We start from the raw sequence: 17,609 nt of genomic DNA, 5'->3' as shown, positions 1-17,609 counted from the left end.
CCCTGCCGTGGAGGGTGGGACAGACTGCCTTTGAAGCAGTGGGGAGTGGGAGCCGAATGTGGCCCTCTGCACGTTCCTATCGGACCCTCTGGACTTTCCCCAGGGAGTTGAAGTCCGGCTGTGCTCCCATCTGTCTTTGAGAACGTGGCTGCATTTTCATTCAGCAAGCACAGGAAACCCATTTTCACATTGTACCAGTAGGGTGGGCAGGTGGGTGGGTAAGCAGACGCTGGGTTTTTTTTGGGGGGGGGGGAAATGTGCCACCTCTTTGCATTTTCCAACCTGCGACGCACCTGCCCAGGTGAGCCCCGCTTGTGGATCCACAAAGGATGGACTGTTACTAAAAGTATCTTCATTTTCCCTCCCAGCACACCTGACTCTACACGGGAACATGACTGTATGCAGAAAATAGTCTTTTGCACTAGGGTCTCGGGAGCATGGTCTAGTGGGCAGGTCTCCTGCATAAGCCCCACTAAGATAGACTGAAGCTATGCAAGAACTCGCTCCAGAGACCTCCCCACTGGGTCAGGCAAGCTGCCCAAAATGACTCCAAAGGAGAGAGCTTTTTCCAGTCTGAATGTATAATGTTTTTTAAAAGCCTCAAGGTGAGGCAGTGTGTGTGTGTGGGGAATCCTTCATCTCCTAACCCAGCTGGGGTCTGTTGGAATGAAATGCATTACCTGAAAGGAGAACAGATTTTTGAGGAGGAAAAAGCTGTTTCGCAAAGGCAGCATTTTCCTCTCTGAAAGGAAATAATAAAAGTGTGGTTGGTAATCGTCTTTTTGTCTTTCTGTTCAGAGGAGGGCTGTTTGCCTTTGCAGTGAAAATGTCCCCATTTTGCAGGTGGAGAACCGAGAGTGGTGTGAAACAAGTCCATGGGAGAAGAGGGACTCAAAAGCCGAGAGTTAAAGTGCCTTTGGGGTGGGGGTTATTATTACCGTATTTTTTGCTCTATAAGACTCACTTTTCCCCTCCTAAAAAGTAAGGGGGAATGTGTGTGCGTCTTATGGAGCGAATGCAGGCTGCGCAGCTATCCCAGAAGCCAGAACAGCAAGAGGGATTGTTGCTTTCATTGCGCAGCGATCCCTCTTGCTGTTCTGGCTTCTGAGATTCAGAATATTTTTTTTTTTTCCTCCTCCAAAAACTAGGTTCGTCTTGTGGGCTGGTGTGTCTTATAGAGCGAAAAATACGGTACATTTTTTTTAGCGAGATGGTTTGCACAAATTGAAACGACACAGATGAACCGCAAAAAGCCAAGAACATATAAAAAAGACAGTCACGGAATCGAGAAATTGTACAAAACAAATGAAATACCGTGAAAATCCCTGAAACGAGAAGTAATCGACTAGAAATATTATCTTATGAAAATAAACTAAATAATAAAAATCAAAAAGTTTAATGAAAAAATTATTAAAAACCTAAAATTGAACAAAGCCTTAATGGGATGCCGGCTACAAACCTTGTTTCACTGAACTATTCAGTTTCCTCAGAAGGAAATAGAAATATCATAAACCTTAAATGACCAAAATTCAAAGAAAGGGGGTAGAACTCCCAAAAATTCTGAAGTATTCTAATCCTAGCTCGACCTAGGTGAAGCAAAGCGCAGTAATAAAGGATTAAGGACTCAAAGGTACAGTTTCTAATACTGAATTTACAAAAAAGGTTTGAAAACCTAAATGGCAGGTTTTAGACAAAGCCCAGGGAGGAAGTTCTGAAGTTTGGGAGCCACCACCGAGAAGGCCCTCTCTTGCATCCCCACCATTGCATTTGCGTAGGGGAGAGTCAAAGGGTGGAGCAAGAAGTGGGTGGCGCAAAGACACGTCTGTTCACACAAGCACCCGCCCTCTTGTCCCCCCCCCTTTCATCCATCTTCCACCCAATTTCCAGGCTTGTGGGCGCTGTGAGCTACACCGGGGGAAGTGGAGGCCCTATGTGGCATTAACTTACCAGCGTGGGACCTGAAGTCTTTTCCACACAGTAGCTCGAGCCTGGGGGCCCCTGCACTGCCCCCCCCTGCCCAAGGACCACCAGACATTATGGAGAAGGGTTTCCGTTCCAGAGCATGGCCAGGGAAGGACCCTTGAGCCTTAACACTGGCTTACTCCCAGAGGGTCCCAGGTAAAATCCCTGGCAGCGTCGCCAGCTAAAAATGATCTTGTAGCAGGCTGCATGAGGAACCCCCTTTTGGAACTGTGCCAACCCCAAAATGCCAGCTTTACGATGGGCTGCTGGCTGGTCCTGCCCCATCAAATTGTTCAGAGAGCCAGACAGGTGGTCTGCATTTGGGTTTAACTGATCTGGTCCCCCCCCTCTGTTCAAAATCTCCTTCCAAGAATCCTACACTGGAGCATAGCTGTCAACTTACAGATTTGAAAATAAGGGACCAGCAGCCTCGAAAATAAGGGATCAGCAGCCAAAATAAGGGATTTTCCAAGCACAGGTATGTTCAACTTCTGAGCCCCTCCAAGCCAAACGCAGAAAGCCCAGCCAGCAGCCAAACGAAGCCTCAAGCGGTGGTTCCCACAGCGCAGCAACCCGGCAAAGGGGATGCAGCAAGGGAAACCACTGTCTCCTCTCCGCTGGGAAGCGCTGAGCAAAGGCGATTCCCCAGGCAACGCAGCCGATTTGATCGGCACAAGGCATGCAAGCTCCACCCCCCAGTCATTCTTTGAAACCCGGGAAATTTAAGGGACATCATCAATAAGGGACAACAGCGGGACACGGTGCTGGTATAAGGGACTTTCCCGCCAAATAAGGGACGGTTGACAGCTATGCACTGGAGGCCCCCAGAGACTCACAGGCAAGCAGGACGTTTTTCAGCGTTTTCAGTTTGGCCTGCTTTTTTTCAGTTTTCTAAAAATCGATTTGAACAAAGAATAGAGGAGAAAAACAGAAGGCAGGTGGGGAATTTAGAGAGGGTTGGAACTTACCAGCCAGGTTAAAAATACTATAAGCATCAACACCCCACCTTAACGGAAACCTACACATTGGTGTAAAGCAGGGGAAGGCAACCTAAGGCCCGGGGGCAGGATGCGGCCCAATTGCCTTCTCAATCCGCACAGCGTACGGTCTAGGAATCAGTGTGTTTTTACATGAGTAGAATGTGCCTTTTTATTTAAAAGAAATTCGTTCATCCCCCCCCATAAAAATATAGTCTGGCCCACCGCATGGTTTGAGGGTCAGTGGACCGGCCCCTGCTGAAAAAGGTTGCTGACTCCTGGTGTAAAGCGTCCAAGTTGGTATCCACATGAGATTGCATTTATAAGAAACATGTTCAAACGAGATACCTGCATTGTACGGGGTTGGACTAGATGACCCTTAGGGTCCCTTCCAACTCTACAAACCCTTTATGGCTTAGGGCCTTCGTATCTACGGGACCGCCTTTCCTGGTCTGCCCCACAGAGGACCTTCAGGTCCATGAATAACCATAGTTTAGAGGTCCCGGGCCCTAAGGAAGTCAGATTATCCTCCACCAGGGACAGGGCCTTCTCAGTGATGGCTCCGACCTGGTGGAATGCTCTGTCCCAGGAGACCAGGGCCCTGCAGGATTTAACCTCCTTCAGTCAGGCCTGTAAGACAGAGCTATTCCGCCTGGCCTTTAATTTGAATTAGCTGCTAGCTGAGAAGAGAATCCAGCTCTGGTTAAGCGAGGCCAATGCAGCTTCTATAATAAAATATAATAATAATAATAATAATAATAATAATAATAATAATAATAATAATAATAATAATAATTTGTTATTTATACCCCGCCCATCTGGCTGAGTTTCCCTAGCCACTTTGGAAGGCTCCCAATCGAGTGTTAAAAACAATACAGCATAAAATATTTAAAACTTCCCTAAACAGGGCTGCCTTCAGATGTCTTTTAAAAATAGGATAGCTGCTTATTTCCTTCACATCTGAAGGGAGAGCGTTCCACAGGGCAGGCGCCACCACCGAGAAGGCCCTTTGTCTGGTTCCCTGTAACCTCACTTCTCGCTATGATGGAACCGCCAGAAGGCCCTCGGCGCTGGATCTCAGTGTCTGGGCTAAACGATGCGGGTGGAGACACTCCTTCAGGTATAGAGTACCAAGCGCCGGCCTTGACTCTGAAAAGAGCAAACTGAGCAACTGGGAGTTAATACTTTATTAGCAAAAACTGGATCTGTGCAGGAGTGTCAGACCTAATGAGCACAGCAACTCATCTCCGGCAGCTCCTAACCCCATGAAGCAATTGCTGACACTGAAGGTCCTGACCTCCCCACGGCTGTCTTAAGTTTCTTCCTCTCCAGGGTATTTTCCAAGCAATCGGAGACTGCGCCTGCACATTGCCGACTTCTCAACCCTTTTCATACCTCTCCTAGGAGACCAGTGGGGAGGGGAGCTTGTCTCAAAAGGAGGGGGAAACACCTGTGGCTCTGCCCCATCTCTGCCTCTTGGCCTCCCTCCTCTCCTGCTTCATTTCTGCCACTGAGTCTGGTCTTCTCTCTGCCACAGACTCTCCCCGCTCACTAAGCCCTGTTGCCTCCTCAGCGTCCGACACCACTCTTCCCCCCATCTTCTCCCTCTGACCACTTACGGTCTTCCCATTGCCAATCCCTGGGCTCTGAGCCCTCTTCTCTTGGGGGTCCCCGGCTGGTTCCTCCCACTATTCCTGTGTGTCCAACCAGTCCATGAAATATGTCAGTTTGAGTCTAATATCTACATGGTGCCTAGGGAACAACTTGCACCTTAATATCAGCAAGACAAAGGAGATGGTGTTGGACTTTCGGAGGAAGAGAGGAGAACTAGCCCCGCTGTACATCGGGGAGGGCTGTGTGGAGAGAGTCTCTTCCTTTCAATTCCTAGGAGTTTATCTCCGTGAAGACCTTACTTGGAAAATCAATACAACCCAGGTGATTAAGAAAGCCCAACAGACACTCCATCTTCTCAGAGTATTGTGGAAGAACGATGTCAGTCAAGATTTGATGATCTCCTTCTACTGGTCCACAATAGAAAGTGTCCTTTCACACTGCATCACAGTGTGGTATGCTGGCTTTCCATCAATGGATAGGAAGTGCCTACAGAGTGTGGTGAATACAGCACAAGATATTATGGGCTGTCTCGTGAATCCGCTGGGTGAAATAGCGGAAGAATGTTGCTGCAGCAGAGTGAGGAAAAATCTCCAGGATGATTCCCACCCTGGCCGGCACTTTCTTGACCTCCTGCCCTCGGGCAGAAGATATAGAAGCAGGATTAGTCGCACCAACAGGGTAAAGAACAGCTTCTATCCATGGGCTGTTAGGCTGCTGAATGGAAAGATAACAACAGGGCAACTGACTTTTGGGTTTGGTGGATGTGCGTCAGTAAACGAGGGGAATTAAGACAAAGAGAGCTGAGTGGGGGGTGCTCGTGTAATCTCACTGTATACAAGTTGTACAAGTGACAATAAAGTATTTCATTTCATTTCCCCAGTCATCAGTACTCGGCATATCCAGTTTGCACATTCATTCATTTATTGTGAAATTCCTCTTGAAAATTCACTAACATCCTGTTGCGAATCTCTCCCTAATATACACATTTTTGGCAAAGCAAAATCGGAAGGCATTTCTGTACGGTTTTCTTCAGTGCTATTATTCTTGAAAAAGAGGTGCCGGAACTCACCATGAACTCTTGTTCTTTTGTAATGGAAATGGCATCCACCTGAAATGTGCCGGAGCTGAGTTCTTGTGAGTTCCAGCTGAGAAAAACCCCTGGTTATTTTTGCTAACAGTTGCTAGTATGTGTATCTCTGGCAAATCAGTGCACATTAGGTAGGCTCACTTTTAAGGCTCATCGGATCAACTTTCTTTCTCCCTCCTCCCTAGTTGGCACCTGTCTGCAAACAGGCCATAATCTCTTCTTCCATGAGGCGAGGCAGCTCCCCTCTGGGTTGCCGGTGTCAGCGAGATCCTCCGATCTCGTAGCGGTAGATGTAGAGGTAGAACCGCAGCAGCTTACAGAGGGTATTGGGGCATATCTCTTTGACTTTGCGGAAGCCCATGCCCTCGTACGTCCGATGGGCCGCCACCTGCGCCATGGAGGTGCCCAGAACCACCTCCTTGTACCCGTGCTCCTGGGCGAAGAGGAGAACCGTCCTGGTGAGAGTCTTGCCAAGCCCGTGGCCCCGGTGCTCCTTTGCCACAGACATGCGCTTCAGCTCCAGTGCCCTGCCGCGCAGGGATGGGTTTTCTGGGTGGGTGGCAGCGACGATGCCGGCCACTTCACCTCCGGCCTCTGCCACCCAGAAGCTGCAGTCTTTGGGCACCAGGTAGGTCTGGCGGATGTCCTTCATGTCTGTGGCGAGGGCCTCGTGAACATAGTCCGCCCAGAGGCGCTTTGTGAAAATCCAGCCCACGGCCAACGGGGCAGCCACGGCACCGAGGGAAAGGAGAAGGGAAGAGGTGCCCAGGTAGGTTGCGAGGAGCGCGCCCAGGAGCAACAGGTGGGTCTGGGGGCAAGAGAGAACATGCCGGAAACCTGCAGGAGCATGTTCGTTGATCCCCCGGGAGAATATCGTGCGGGCAGCTTCGTAGTCCCGATCTTCATACCTGCGAATGTGGTACTCGCCCATCTTGAATTTGCCTTCCTCGTCTCCCTGGAAAACAGAAAAAACGGCTTGTCGGATTTCCTGGGGTGGGACTAATTGCTCGTTTCAAGCGGCTTGGGGGAGCCTCTAAATTGGCAGTCCCTCTTGGGGGCAGTGGGACTACTGTAATTCGCTCTATGCGGGGCTGCCCTTGAAGTTGCCAATAGGACAGTCTATTTCGGGAGTGGGTAGATTTTTGGGGGCTTGGGACCACCAAGACCCATGGCAAATTCTTGAGTGGAGGGCAGGTTCATGTCAAAGTAGCCCAAGTGGTGAGCAAAACTGGGTAGGGCAATAACTCCAGTTCTTAAATTTGCTTTGCAAAAGACCTTCCAATCACCTCCAGTATTTTCAATCCCTTAAAAGAAAAGGGGGGGGGGAGGACACACACATTTTGGGTGGTGTCACAAAACTCATTTTTTACGGATACATTTTGGTGAGGGGGGGGGGACCGCTAAAAAGTTTTTGGTGGGGTAGCAGTCGGAGCCTGACCCCCCTCCCTAAAAGCAAACTATTAATTTTTAAATAGATGATGATTATTATTTGAAATGGAAACAAACTGGAGGTGCTTTGAGAGCGGTCACCTTTTGACACAGCCCAGAAGGAGACCCAGAGGAGCAGTTGGTTAAATATTAAACTTTATTTACTGGCAGGCGGGGTACCCAAAGTAATCTGCTGGCGGTATACAAGACAAGAAACTAAGATGGGTAGGGAGGACACCCTCCCCCCCTTCAAGATCAGATTACTCTTGCATTCCATTGCAGCTACAAGACTTTGCTCCCTACGCTCCTCCCTCCCCCATTTGCCAGGATTAGGCTGGGCGGCTTTGAGTCCTTTTGTGGTTCGTTTATTGCTGTGTCATTTGCAGTTCCAGAAGCTTTACCCCTTTTGTGCAGTGGAGGCCAGGCTGTGCTGCAGCCAAGTTTCTCTCACTTGGGATGCCACAGGCATAAAACAAGGGACCCTAAGCATGCAAAGCGTGTCTCTGGTCACTGTATTGCATTTATAGCTCGCTTTTTTAATAGGAGGCTCGGGATTTGAACCTGAGACCACCTCAGGGTTTCCTACTCCTCCTACGGGCATCTGGTTGGCCACCTAGGATGCTGGCCTCGGTGGGATACTGTCAACTTTCAGATTTGAAAATAAGGGACCAGCAGCCTTGAACATAGAGGGACGCGGGTGGCGCTGTGGGTTAAATCAGAGCCTAGGATTTGCCGATCAGAAGGTCAGCGGTTCGAATCCCCGGGACGGGTTGAGCTCTGGTTGCTCGGTCCCTGCTCCTGCCAACCTAGCAGTTTGAAAGCACGTTAAAGTGCAAGTAGATAAATAGGTACCGCTCTGGCAGGAAGGTAATCGGCGTTTCCGTGCGCTGCTCTGGTTCACCAGAAGTGGCTTGGTCATGCTGGCCACATGACCCGGAAGCTGTACACCGGCTCCCTCGGCCAGGAAAGCGAGATGAGCGCCGCAACCCCAGAGTCGGCCACAACTGGAACTAATGGTCAGGGGTCCCTTTACCTTTACCTTTAAACTCGAAAATAAGGGATCAGTAGCCTCACCTCTCCCTACGGGACAGTCTATGGGATATCTAACAATCCAGGATAGCAGCGGGAAGCAGCGGGAAGCGGCGCTGGAATAAGGGAATTTCCCGCAAAAAAGGGAAGGTTGACAGCTGTGCTGGTCTGGTCCGGCAGGCTTTGCTTATGTGGAACACTCTCAGCCCTGATAACTCCAGTGCACACCACTCTCTCTCTCTGTCTCTCTTACCTGCTGCCAGGTGTGTGAGCAGTCCTGATCGCAGGACCTCCAATCCGCCTTCTTCTCCCTTAACCTGCCTGCAGCTTGGTTTTGCACGCTGGGCAGCTGCCAGTGAGCGATTCTTCTCCTCTTCCTCCTCCTCCGGGAGCAGCCAACCAGAAAGCAGGCTGCACGCAAGCTCAAAGCAGAGATCCAGCCTTCTCCTCCAGTCAAGCAGGGATCCTCCCCCCCCCCCGCACATCAGCCCCTGCAGGGTGCTCTGGTGCCAGATCCCACCCACTGCACACATCACAGCCTCCCTGCCTCCCTTGCAATCAGTGAGAAGGGCAGCTGAGCAGCAAAGCTGACGGGTCTTCAAGAGGATGTGGAAGTTCCTCCCTTGAAGCTTTTAAGGAGGAAAAAGCCCATCTGGGTGTCTTCGTTTGCTCAAAGCTCACAGAGGTCTGCACTGATGGTCTGTCTGTTTGCTACCTGGCCAAGCTCAAGGTGCTACAAGTGTTGCAGGAATTTATGTACAGATTGGGGGTGTTTGCCCCTCCAGCAGATATCAGGCACATGAAGCCCACTACAAAAATCAGCACAATCACTTTTGTGATTTGTCCCCACAAAACAATACATCACAGCTTCTTCCTATCTACTCAAAGGGCCTTTGCTGCACGATACCAAATGTAAGAATTCACTGATAAATGTCTCTATGTACTGGCTCAAAGGGAAAACTTCAGAAATTCATATAGACCTGTGAGCTCAGCTACTCAGCAGCCCCTCTGCCTGAGTGATAATCCCTGGCATCCTGATACCCGAGTGCTAGACAGGTAGCCATTCCAGAAATAACAAACCCAGATGAAGACAAAAGGGTGTGATTAACTTAGCTGGGAAACAGGGAAATGTAAAGATCTCTTTTGTTACACTTGATGGGTGTTTGGTGGAGGGCAAGGAGAGCCATGGAGCAGGGTCCAGGATGCTCAGATTACTGCTACCAGACCTCCCCTTTCATGATGTAACCATGATGTAGTTTTGGGGGGGGGGTGTAACATGGGGATTAGCAGCTAATAAAAGTTTGGGGACTCTTTTGTTCGGGGCTTCCATCTTGTTCCACCTGGTGGCAGGTGGGAGTCCTGTCACTGTTAGTTCTGTTGGTGTAAAATGTAAGTGTATAGAAAGGAGAATTCCTGGATGGCAAGAACAAGGTTTGGCGGAAGTATTCGCTGGTGAGTGAAGCCCAGCAGAGATTTAGAATCACAAAACATACAGCAAAATGTGGAAATATAGGCTCTTAGATCTTTAAAATACTGGTGGCGACCATTTTACTTGCGTCCGATTGATGCACAACACATCTCTCTCTCTCTTACACACACACACACACACACACACACACACACAGCCTTCCCCTTGCCCCGAAACACAGTTATGACAGGAAGGCACTTGGCTCAGTGGTGGAACATCTGCATTTCATGCAAAAGGTCCCGGTGTCATCTCTAGGTAGGGCTAGGCAAAGCTCCTTTCTGAAATCATGAAGAACCCCTGCCAGTCAGTGCAGACTGTATTGAGATAAAGGGACCACATAGTAGAGGGATCAAGCTTGTTTTCTCCTGCTCTGGAGGGTAAGACTTGGACCAAGGGCTTCAAGAAACAAAGGGATTCCGACTAAACATCAGGAAGAACATTCTAACAGCAAGAGCTGCTTGACAGTAGAATGGACTCCCTCTCCTTCCTTGGAGGTTTTTAAGCAGAGGTTGGCTGGCCATCTGCAGTGGATGCTTTAGCTGAGATTCCTGCACTGCAGGGGGTTGGTCTAGATGACCCTTGGGGTCCCTTCCAACTCTACAGTTCTTGTTTCTTGCCCTTTTTCTAGAGCAACCACAAGGCTAACAGAAGTGTCTTGCTTTTTCGAGAATTCACTGCGCTCTATATGGGGCTACCTTTGAAGGCGACTACAACTAATCCAGAATGTGGCAGCTAGACTGGCAACTGGGAGCACCCGCAGGAACTATATAACACCAGTCCTAAAAGAACTACATTGGCCCCTAGTGTGTTTCCGAGCACAAACTGAAGTGTTGGTGCTGACCTTTAAAGCTCTAAATGGCTTTGGCCATGTATACCTAAAAGAGCATCTCCACCCCAATCGTCCAGCCTGGACACTGAGATCCAGCTCCAAGGGCCTTCTGGTGGTTCCCTCTTTGCAAGAGACGAGGTTACAGGGAACCAGGCAAAGGGCCTTTTCGTTAGTTGCACCTGCCGTGTGGAACACCCTCTCTGCAGATGTGAAACAGATAAACAGCTATGTGATTTTTAGAAGACATCTGGAGGCAGCCCTGTTCAGGGAAGTTTTTAGTGCGTAATGTTGTACAGTGCTACCTTGGTTCTCAAATGCCTTGGTACTCAAACAACTTGGAACCCAAACACTGCAAACCCAGTAGTAAGTGTTCCAGTTTGCAAGCCTTTTTCAGAAGCCAAACGTGCTCGGTTTTGAGTGTTACACTTCTGATCTGAGTGCCACACTTCCGTTTTGTGTGTTACAGTAACCCTGACCCTAACCCTAGTGTTTTTGCTATTTATTTTGCATTTTTGTTTTTGCCTGGAACCCGGTTTTTGTTCTGTGTGGAACCCAGTTCAGCTGCTGATTGTGTGACTGCAGTACATTGTTTATTGTTTTCATTTTATGAATCAGTAGTCTTGTTAGATAGGTTTTGGAATGGAATGGATTAAGTTTGAGAACCAAGGTACCACTGTATTGTGCTTTTACTGTTTTTTTGTTGGAAGCCACCCAGAGTGGCTGGGGCAACCCAATCAGATGGGCAGCATATAAATGATAAATTACTGCTATTATTATTTTGGCAGAAAAACTTGCAAGAACATTCCCTTGTACAAATGTATCGGAGAGATTTATTCTTGGCCCTTGGCTTATAGAAACAGTAGTCATAATTTTGCGACCATAATGTAGGGAACGCAAAGAAGGAAAAGCATTATCTCCTCAGGTAGGATCACATCTCAAAGGACACACCAGAGACACAGATCTCTGCCAAAGACAACTCCTGGAGTTATTAAGCTAGTTCAAATGAATGTAGTTAAGAGGTTATGTTCCATCTGAAAACAGCAGCATTTGGGTTGCATTGAAGAGCACGAAGAATGAATTTCCTGCACATTTAGCCGGACGCAGAGCTCCATGTGCTGTATGCCCTGAGGAAACAAACAGAAATCTTTGCATCAAGGTGATGTGATGGAAGGGCCTCTGAGGCCTGAGGCCATCCCAGAAGGCAAAAAAAGAAAAGAACAAAGGCCCTTGTGACAGCAGCAATAGTCTCTTCTGGCACTCTGGCTCTTGGGCCGGTCGCTTGCCACTTGGGCCAGCAACAGTCCTCTCAAGGAACAAGGCAAAGAGTGGCTTCTGTGCAAGTTCAGAAGTGCTGAGATGAGGCCACCAGAGAAGCCCACTTTCTCCAGCAATGAAAACTCAGTCCTGTAAAGCCACACACCCCTTCCAAACCAGGACTCCCATTTTCTTACAAGCACCTTGGAAGCAAAAAGGAAAGGATCCTTCTGGAAATATTACTAGTTACGGTTTCCTTCATTACTAGAATTCCTTGAAACTTGGCTGTCAAGTGCCCTCTGCAGCAAACTGGGAAAGTCCGAAAGGAGACACCCCTTTGCTCAGCACCAGAACAAACCACTTCCAATTCTCTTGCCACCACGTAATCAACAGCACCAAATGCCCAAAGGGACAAATGGGATGAAAGACCAGACCCTGGCAGACACCGTGACCACTCCCCGGTTTCCCTCCTCAGTCCACGGAGGGGATATCATAGCGATACTTGGAAACGGTGCAGTTGGCCAACCTGCCATAGATGGTGGGCAGGACATAGTGGTGGTACATGCGGAAGCCGACGCCCTCGTACATGGCGCGGGCCTCATGCTGCACCATGAGGGTGTTCAGCACCACAGACTGGTAGCCATGCTCTCGGGCAAAGGAGATCACTGTCCTGCAGAGAGCCTTGGCAATGCCAAGGCCACGATAGTCCTTCCGAACTGACATGCGCTTCAACATGAGCTCTCCCAGGTGTTCCTCAGAGGGCCTGGCACCCACAATGGCCACCACACACTCATCTGCCTCAGCCACCCAGAAACAGGAGCCCTTGTCTCCCAGGTAAGCAGCCTTGATGTCCAGCAGGTCCTCCTGCAAGCAGTGGTCGATGTACATGGACCAGATGTAGCCTAGGAGTTGCCGGCCGACGGCCAGGAGCAGGGTGACGGCCAGGATGGGCAGCAGGAGCGATTTGGAGCTGGTCAGCAGCAAGCAGAAGGTGCAGGCCAGGAGCAGGATTAGCCAGGGCTGCTTCAGCATGTGCACGCACAGGGTGGGCACATATTCGCTCATCCCTGTGGCAAACAAGTCGCGTGCCGTCTCGTAGTCCTCGGGGCGGTACTCGCGGATGTGATAACGCGCCATGGTGCACCGGCCAGAGATGGGCACCACTGGAGGAGGCAGGCTAGTGGGAGAACACTAGAATCAACAAACAGAAAGGAAACATTGTTACCACACAAACACACATATGAGAAAGAGGTATGTGAGTGTTGGACAAGGACCTGGAAGAGAACAGCACTGGAATCCCCACTTGGCCACAAAGCTCACGGGGCGACCCTGGGAGCTGGTTGTTGCCTCTCAGCCTAACCTACCAAACAGTCAACAATCAGTCAACAATTTATCTGTATGCCTCCTTTCCAAAGTTCAAACCTTGCTCAAGGCAGCTTACAATATAAAATGTTAGTAAAGGTAAAGGGACCCCTGACTATTAGGTGCAGTCATGGCCGACTCTGGGGTTGCGGCGCTCATCTCGCCTTATTGGCCGAGGGAGCCGGCGTACAGCTTCCGGGTCATGTGGCAGCATGACTAAGCTGCTTCTGGCAAACCAGAGCAGCGCACGGAAATGCCGTTTACCTTCCCGCTGGAGCGGTACCTATTTATCTACTTGCATTTTAACGTGCTTTTGAACTACTAGGCTGGCAGGAGCAGGGACCGAGCAACGGGAGCTCACTCTGTCGTGGGGATTCAAACCGCCAACCTTCCGATCAGCAAGCCCCAGGCTCTGTGGTTTAACCCACAGCGCCACCGGCATCCCTAATATAAAGCATCTAGATCAGGACTTGTCAACCTGGTCCCTACCATGCACTTAAGGATTCTAGGTGGGCTGAAGGGGTTTCTATGGCACAAGCTGAATCCTCCTTCCATCGAGTGCTGGTGGGCGATAAGGAAATTTTACCATCAAGTAAGATGCATTAGTGGCCGGTAGGTATAAAAAGGTTGACTACCCCTGATCTAGATAGATGGAATGGTCTTAATTAAGAAGTACCTCAAGCAAGTGCCAGCACTAGAGTGTGGTCCTACTGCTGGTTTTTTGTTCTGTTTTGTTGGCACAATCATCATTAGGTTATCCATGTTAATCCTGCAGTTCCCATTTGGAACAGCAACAAATCACATGAAGCTTACAGGCGAAAAATGTGCTGATGGATACCAGCTTGGGAAAGCTTTAGAAGAGGACTGGACAAACTGAGGGAGCGCATAACCCCAACACTTTTTGCATTTTTTACTTTAGTCAGCTTGCTTTTAATTAATTCGCATACCGCCCTTTACCCTTACCTCTCAGGGCAGTTTGCAACATAAAAACTGAATTTAAAAAAAAAGAAACCACACACCACAAAACACATAACAAGAGCAAGAACAAAAAACCCCCAAATAATCCCCACTTCCCCTCCCACATACACATTTAAAAGCAGAGCTGCCTTTGTTTTTATGTGTTGTCCATTTTTTAAAATAAAAAACCTGGTTTTAATATACGCATGCGTTGGCTTGCTTAAAATACTGCAAGTCATGCACAAGGTGTGGCTAATAACTATAATGCAATAACAAACAAACAAATAAAATTAAAATAGTGATAGCAATAATAATAGTATTATATAATGCGATTTTGGTTTTAAACGCAGTGTAAGGTAGTCTCTGTAGGAATATATTGTAATTAATTATGGGGTATCAGAATTTTTAGGGGGCTAACCAGGCTGGGATAGCTGGCTTGTTGGTTTTTGAATGCCTGATGTAGGTTTTGTTTCAATTTCGTTGTTCTGTATGGGACAATGACAGTAAATCGTATCGTATAATAATAATAATAATAATAATAATAATAATAATAATAATAATAATAATAATAATGGCAGCAGCCAGGAAGGCTATGCTGTGACTTTTGGAGTCGACGAAACTCCTCTGGGAATGGGAAGAGGGGGCAGCGCTGCTGTTGCTGCTGCTCTCAGGCCCTGCCTTTTTTTGGGGGGGGTCTCCCCATTATTTTGGGGGTCCACCAGGCCGGCCACTGCATGGGCAGCGCTGGCTTCGCTGCCTGAGGGGCTCCCTCCGCCCTGACCCTCCAGGCGGCCTCCCTCGCCCACCCCAGAGGGCGACGGGCCTCCCCCCACCCCACCCCCGTCGCCATAGCAACCCCCGCGGCCCCGCCGCCTCACCTTCTCCCCCGGCAGCGACGCCCCACGCCACCCGGCGCCCGGCGATGACGTCGCTTCCGGAGACGGACCTCCCCGCACCACGTGACCTTAGGAGGGCGGGGGGAAAACACCCGACCAGAGAACGGCGCAGGGAGACGGAGGCTTATAAGGAGGGGGAAGGGGAGGAGCCTCGTCTCTCCGCGCGGTGGGCGGGCTCTCCCGACTCCGCCGCCAATCAGCGCGCAATTGGGGGGGAAGGAAGGGCTCGGTCCTCTCTATGGTGGGAACCATAGAGTTTGAGACCTACTGTATTATATATCTTTATATATGAAGTGTTCATATCTCTATCTATATAGATATGAACTATAACTATATCTGGAAGTATACATACAAATATCTATGAGGATTTTTTAATGTATATATAATATATGTATATTGTGTGTTTATGAATATATATATATATATATATATATATGAAATATATTGTTGTTGTTTAGTCGTTTCGTCGTATCCGACTCTTCGTGACCCCAAGGACTAGAGCACACCAGAGCATGAAATATCTGGTTCACCCCATGGACCAGAGCATGAAATATATAATAATAATAATAATATTATAATAATTTATTATTTGTACCCCGCCCATCTGGCTGTGTTTCCCCAGCCACTCTGGGCGGCTTCCATAGAAACCAAAAAACACTAAAATATACATTAAAAACTTCCCTGAACAGGGCTGCCTTAAGATGTCTTCTGAATGTCAGGTAGTTGTTTATCGCTTTGACATCTGCTGGAAGGGCGTTCCGTAGGGAGGGCGCCACTACCGAGAAGGCCCTCTGCCTGGTTCCCTGTAGCTTTGCTTCTCGCAATGAGGGAACCGCCAGAAGGTCCTTGGAGCTGGACCTCAGTGTCCGGGTAGAACGATGGGGGTGGAGACGCTCCTTCAGGTATACTGGACCAAGGCCGTTTAGGGCTTTAAAGGTCAACACCAACACTTCATATATATATGAAATATATAAATGCAGATATAGATTTGTCTGAAATGAAATAGATATATATATATATATATATATATATATATATATATATATATATATATATATGTAATATGTATATGTGTGTGTATATGTGATATAAATAACTTTGAAATATATATAATTGATATATATAACTTTGAAATATATATAATTTATGTGTGTATATATATATATATATATATATATATAAAACACACATACATACACACAATATATGCTTGTGTGTGTGTATAATACAGGATTGAAAGCAAGCTGAACATGCAGCACATATCTGTGTGAGTGTGTGTGTGTGTATGAAGTGTGTTTGTGTGCACACAAAATCTATTTAAGTGCCTTGGCAGGAAAGCCATGACTCCAGAGTAGACCTATAGAACCTAGTGGACTTTGAGCCGCAGCTGAAGGGGAACAGTTAGGGTTCCCCCCAAAAAACCCTAAAAACTGTTTGTGAATCCCCCCCCCCCAGCCAGGCCTCGCCTTAAGCATTTTAAAACTGCATTTTCCTCTAAGACAAAAAGCATTAGCTAAGCATTCCGCCGCTTGCTGTAACTAAAAAAGATTGCAGCAAGGTAGAGAACAGATCCCATTGTCTTCTCAGGCCTTTCTCAGAGCCTTTGGCCTTGCTAAGAACCACATTGCAACTTTCTTTCTGTCCAGGAACCATGCCAAAGCACAAGAATGAAACAACTGGAACACACTGAAACCCTCTCACCCCCTTTCTGGGAAGGGTCCAAAAATGGTCCCAAGACAGGAGCTTTCTGTTCATGCTCAGAGGAACTCATGGGCAGGACTCTTGAAGAAGGGGGAGGGAACTGGAAGGGGATATAAAAACTATGTGCAATGGCTGTGAACTTTGTGCTTGTTTTGTGACTCATCACACTTGCTCCTCTGCCCACCCGGGTCAAAACTCTTTCTCTGGATTTAACCCCTTGGTGTCGTTTGGCTCCTTTTGTCTCTGCTCGGGTGCAACATTTTTCCTACCCATGGTTTAAAGGGCCTAGAAAGGCTACACAGCCATGGCGAGCTCGGTGTCCCATTCACCTTAACATTCACCTGCTCCAAGAAGGAGGAAGGTTTTACTCAGGTGTTGATTTAGCAGGGCATGTAGTGAGGCATCTGATCAAGACTTGTATTTTAAAATGAGCTTAAAAAATATATCTGCAGATGCTTGTGTGTTTTTATGCCAGGCAGAAGACCAGCTGGCTAAAAGACTTTGGCAGATGTTTATCCTCCTGGACAAGGGCCCCCCTGATTTATAGCAGGAGCCAAAATTCTCAAAGTTGTAAAAGGGAATTAAAGGCTGGGAGCAAAAGGTTATTGACCCTACATATTAACAGAATACAATCAAGCTGCAAAAGCACTAATTAAGAGTTGGTAAATAGTAGGATTTATTGTTTAACAAAATATAATACCATGTGCCTCCCATTAGAGGCTTTAGCCACATTTTCCTAAGGTTAAAGGGCAAGAGCTAATAGAAACAGCACCTGGCTTGAAAGGGGGGGGGGTGTAAGTTTAAGGGATTGCTTTTGGAAAGTGTTTTTACTAAGTTCCTTTTTACTTTGAAAAGGCCTTTGCTTCTAAAAATCTATATATGTTATGTATGAAATATATTGGCTTAAATGTAATTATGCAAAGGATTTAGAAAGTAAGAAATGTTAGATTCTTATGTTAGATTCTTATTTCATTGATGGTGAGAAGGTGAACCCAAGATCTCTGTCTAAGATAAAAATTTAAAACCATTAGCCATCTGTTTTGGA

The 17,609-nt window shown here is 47.9% G+C and overlaps 2 protein-coding genes and 1 long non-coding RNA gene across 3 annotated transcripts in view; all 3 read right to left on the bottom strand.

The window, feature by feature from the left end:
- Positions 1–4,111: 4,111 nt before the first annotated feature.
- LOC309377844 overlaps positions 4,112–17,609 on the bottom strand; it is a 79,522-nt gene continuing 66,024 nt past the window's right edge. Inside the window, exon 2 of the long non-coding RNA XR_014171721.1 lies at positions 4,112–4,420. This is a non-coding gene — a long non-coding RNA (uncharacterized lncRNA). The remainder of the gene's footprint in view (positions 4,421–17,609) is intronic.
- Positions 5,359–8,506, bottom strand: LOC309377735 (N-acetyltransferase family 8 member 3-like). Its single transcript, XM_081925450.1, has 2 exons — positions 8,351–8,506; positions 5,359–6,595 (listed from the first exon to the last, which is right to left on the bottom strand). The coding sequence occupies exon 2, from the start codon at positions 6,569–6,571 to the stop codon at positions 5,900–5,902; it is 672 nt and encodes a 223-aa protein (XP_081781576.1). The 5' UTR covers positions 6,572–6,595; positions 8,351–8,506; the 3' UTR covers positions 5,359–5,899.
- Positions 11,202–14,945, bottom strand: LOC309377736 (putative N-acetyltransferase camello). Its single transcript, XM_081925451.1, has 2 exons — positions 14,846–14,945; positions 11,202–12,839 (listed from the first exon to the last, which is right to left on the bottom strand). The coding sequence occupies exon 2, from the start codon at positions 12,783–12,785 to the stop codon at positions 12,120–12,122; it is 666 nt and encodes a 221-aa protein (XP_081781577.1). The 5' UTR covers positions 12,786–12,839; positions 14,846–14,945; the 3' UTR covers positions 11,202–12,119.

This window comes from Podarcis melisellensis (genome assembly GCF_964234715.1).
Source record: "Podarcis melisellensis genome assembly, chromosome: 9".
In the NCBI taxonomy this organism is placed as follows: domain Eukaryota; kingdom Metazoa; phylum Chordata; class Lepidosauria; order Squamata; family Lacertidae; genus Podarcis; species Podarcis melisellensis.
Note: the sequence above shows the minus strand (reverse complement) of the source record. Positions and strands in the feature narration are given on the sequence as shown.

Coding starts and splice junctions, on each gene's coding strand:
- LOC309377735 (XM_081925450.1), bottom strand. CDS start 6,571: ATGGGCGAGTACCACATTCGCAGGTATGAAGATCGGGACTACGAAGCT.
- LOC309377736 (XM_081925451.1), bottom strand. CDS start 12,785: ATGGCGCGTTATCACATCCGCGAGTACCGCCCCGAGGACTACGAGACG.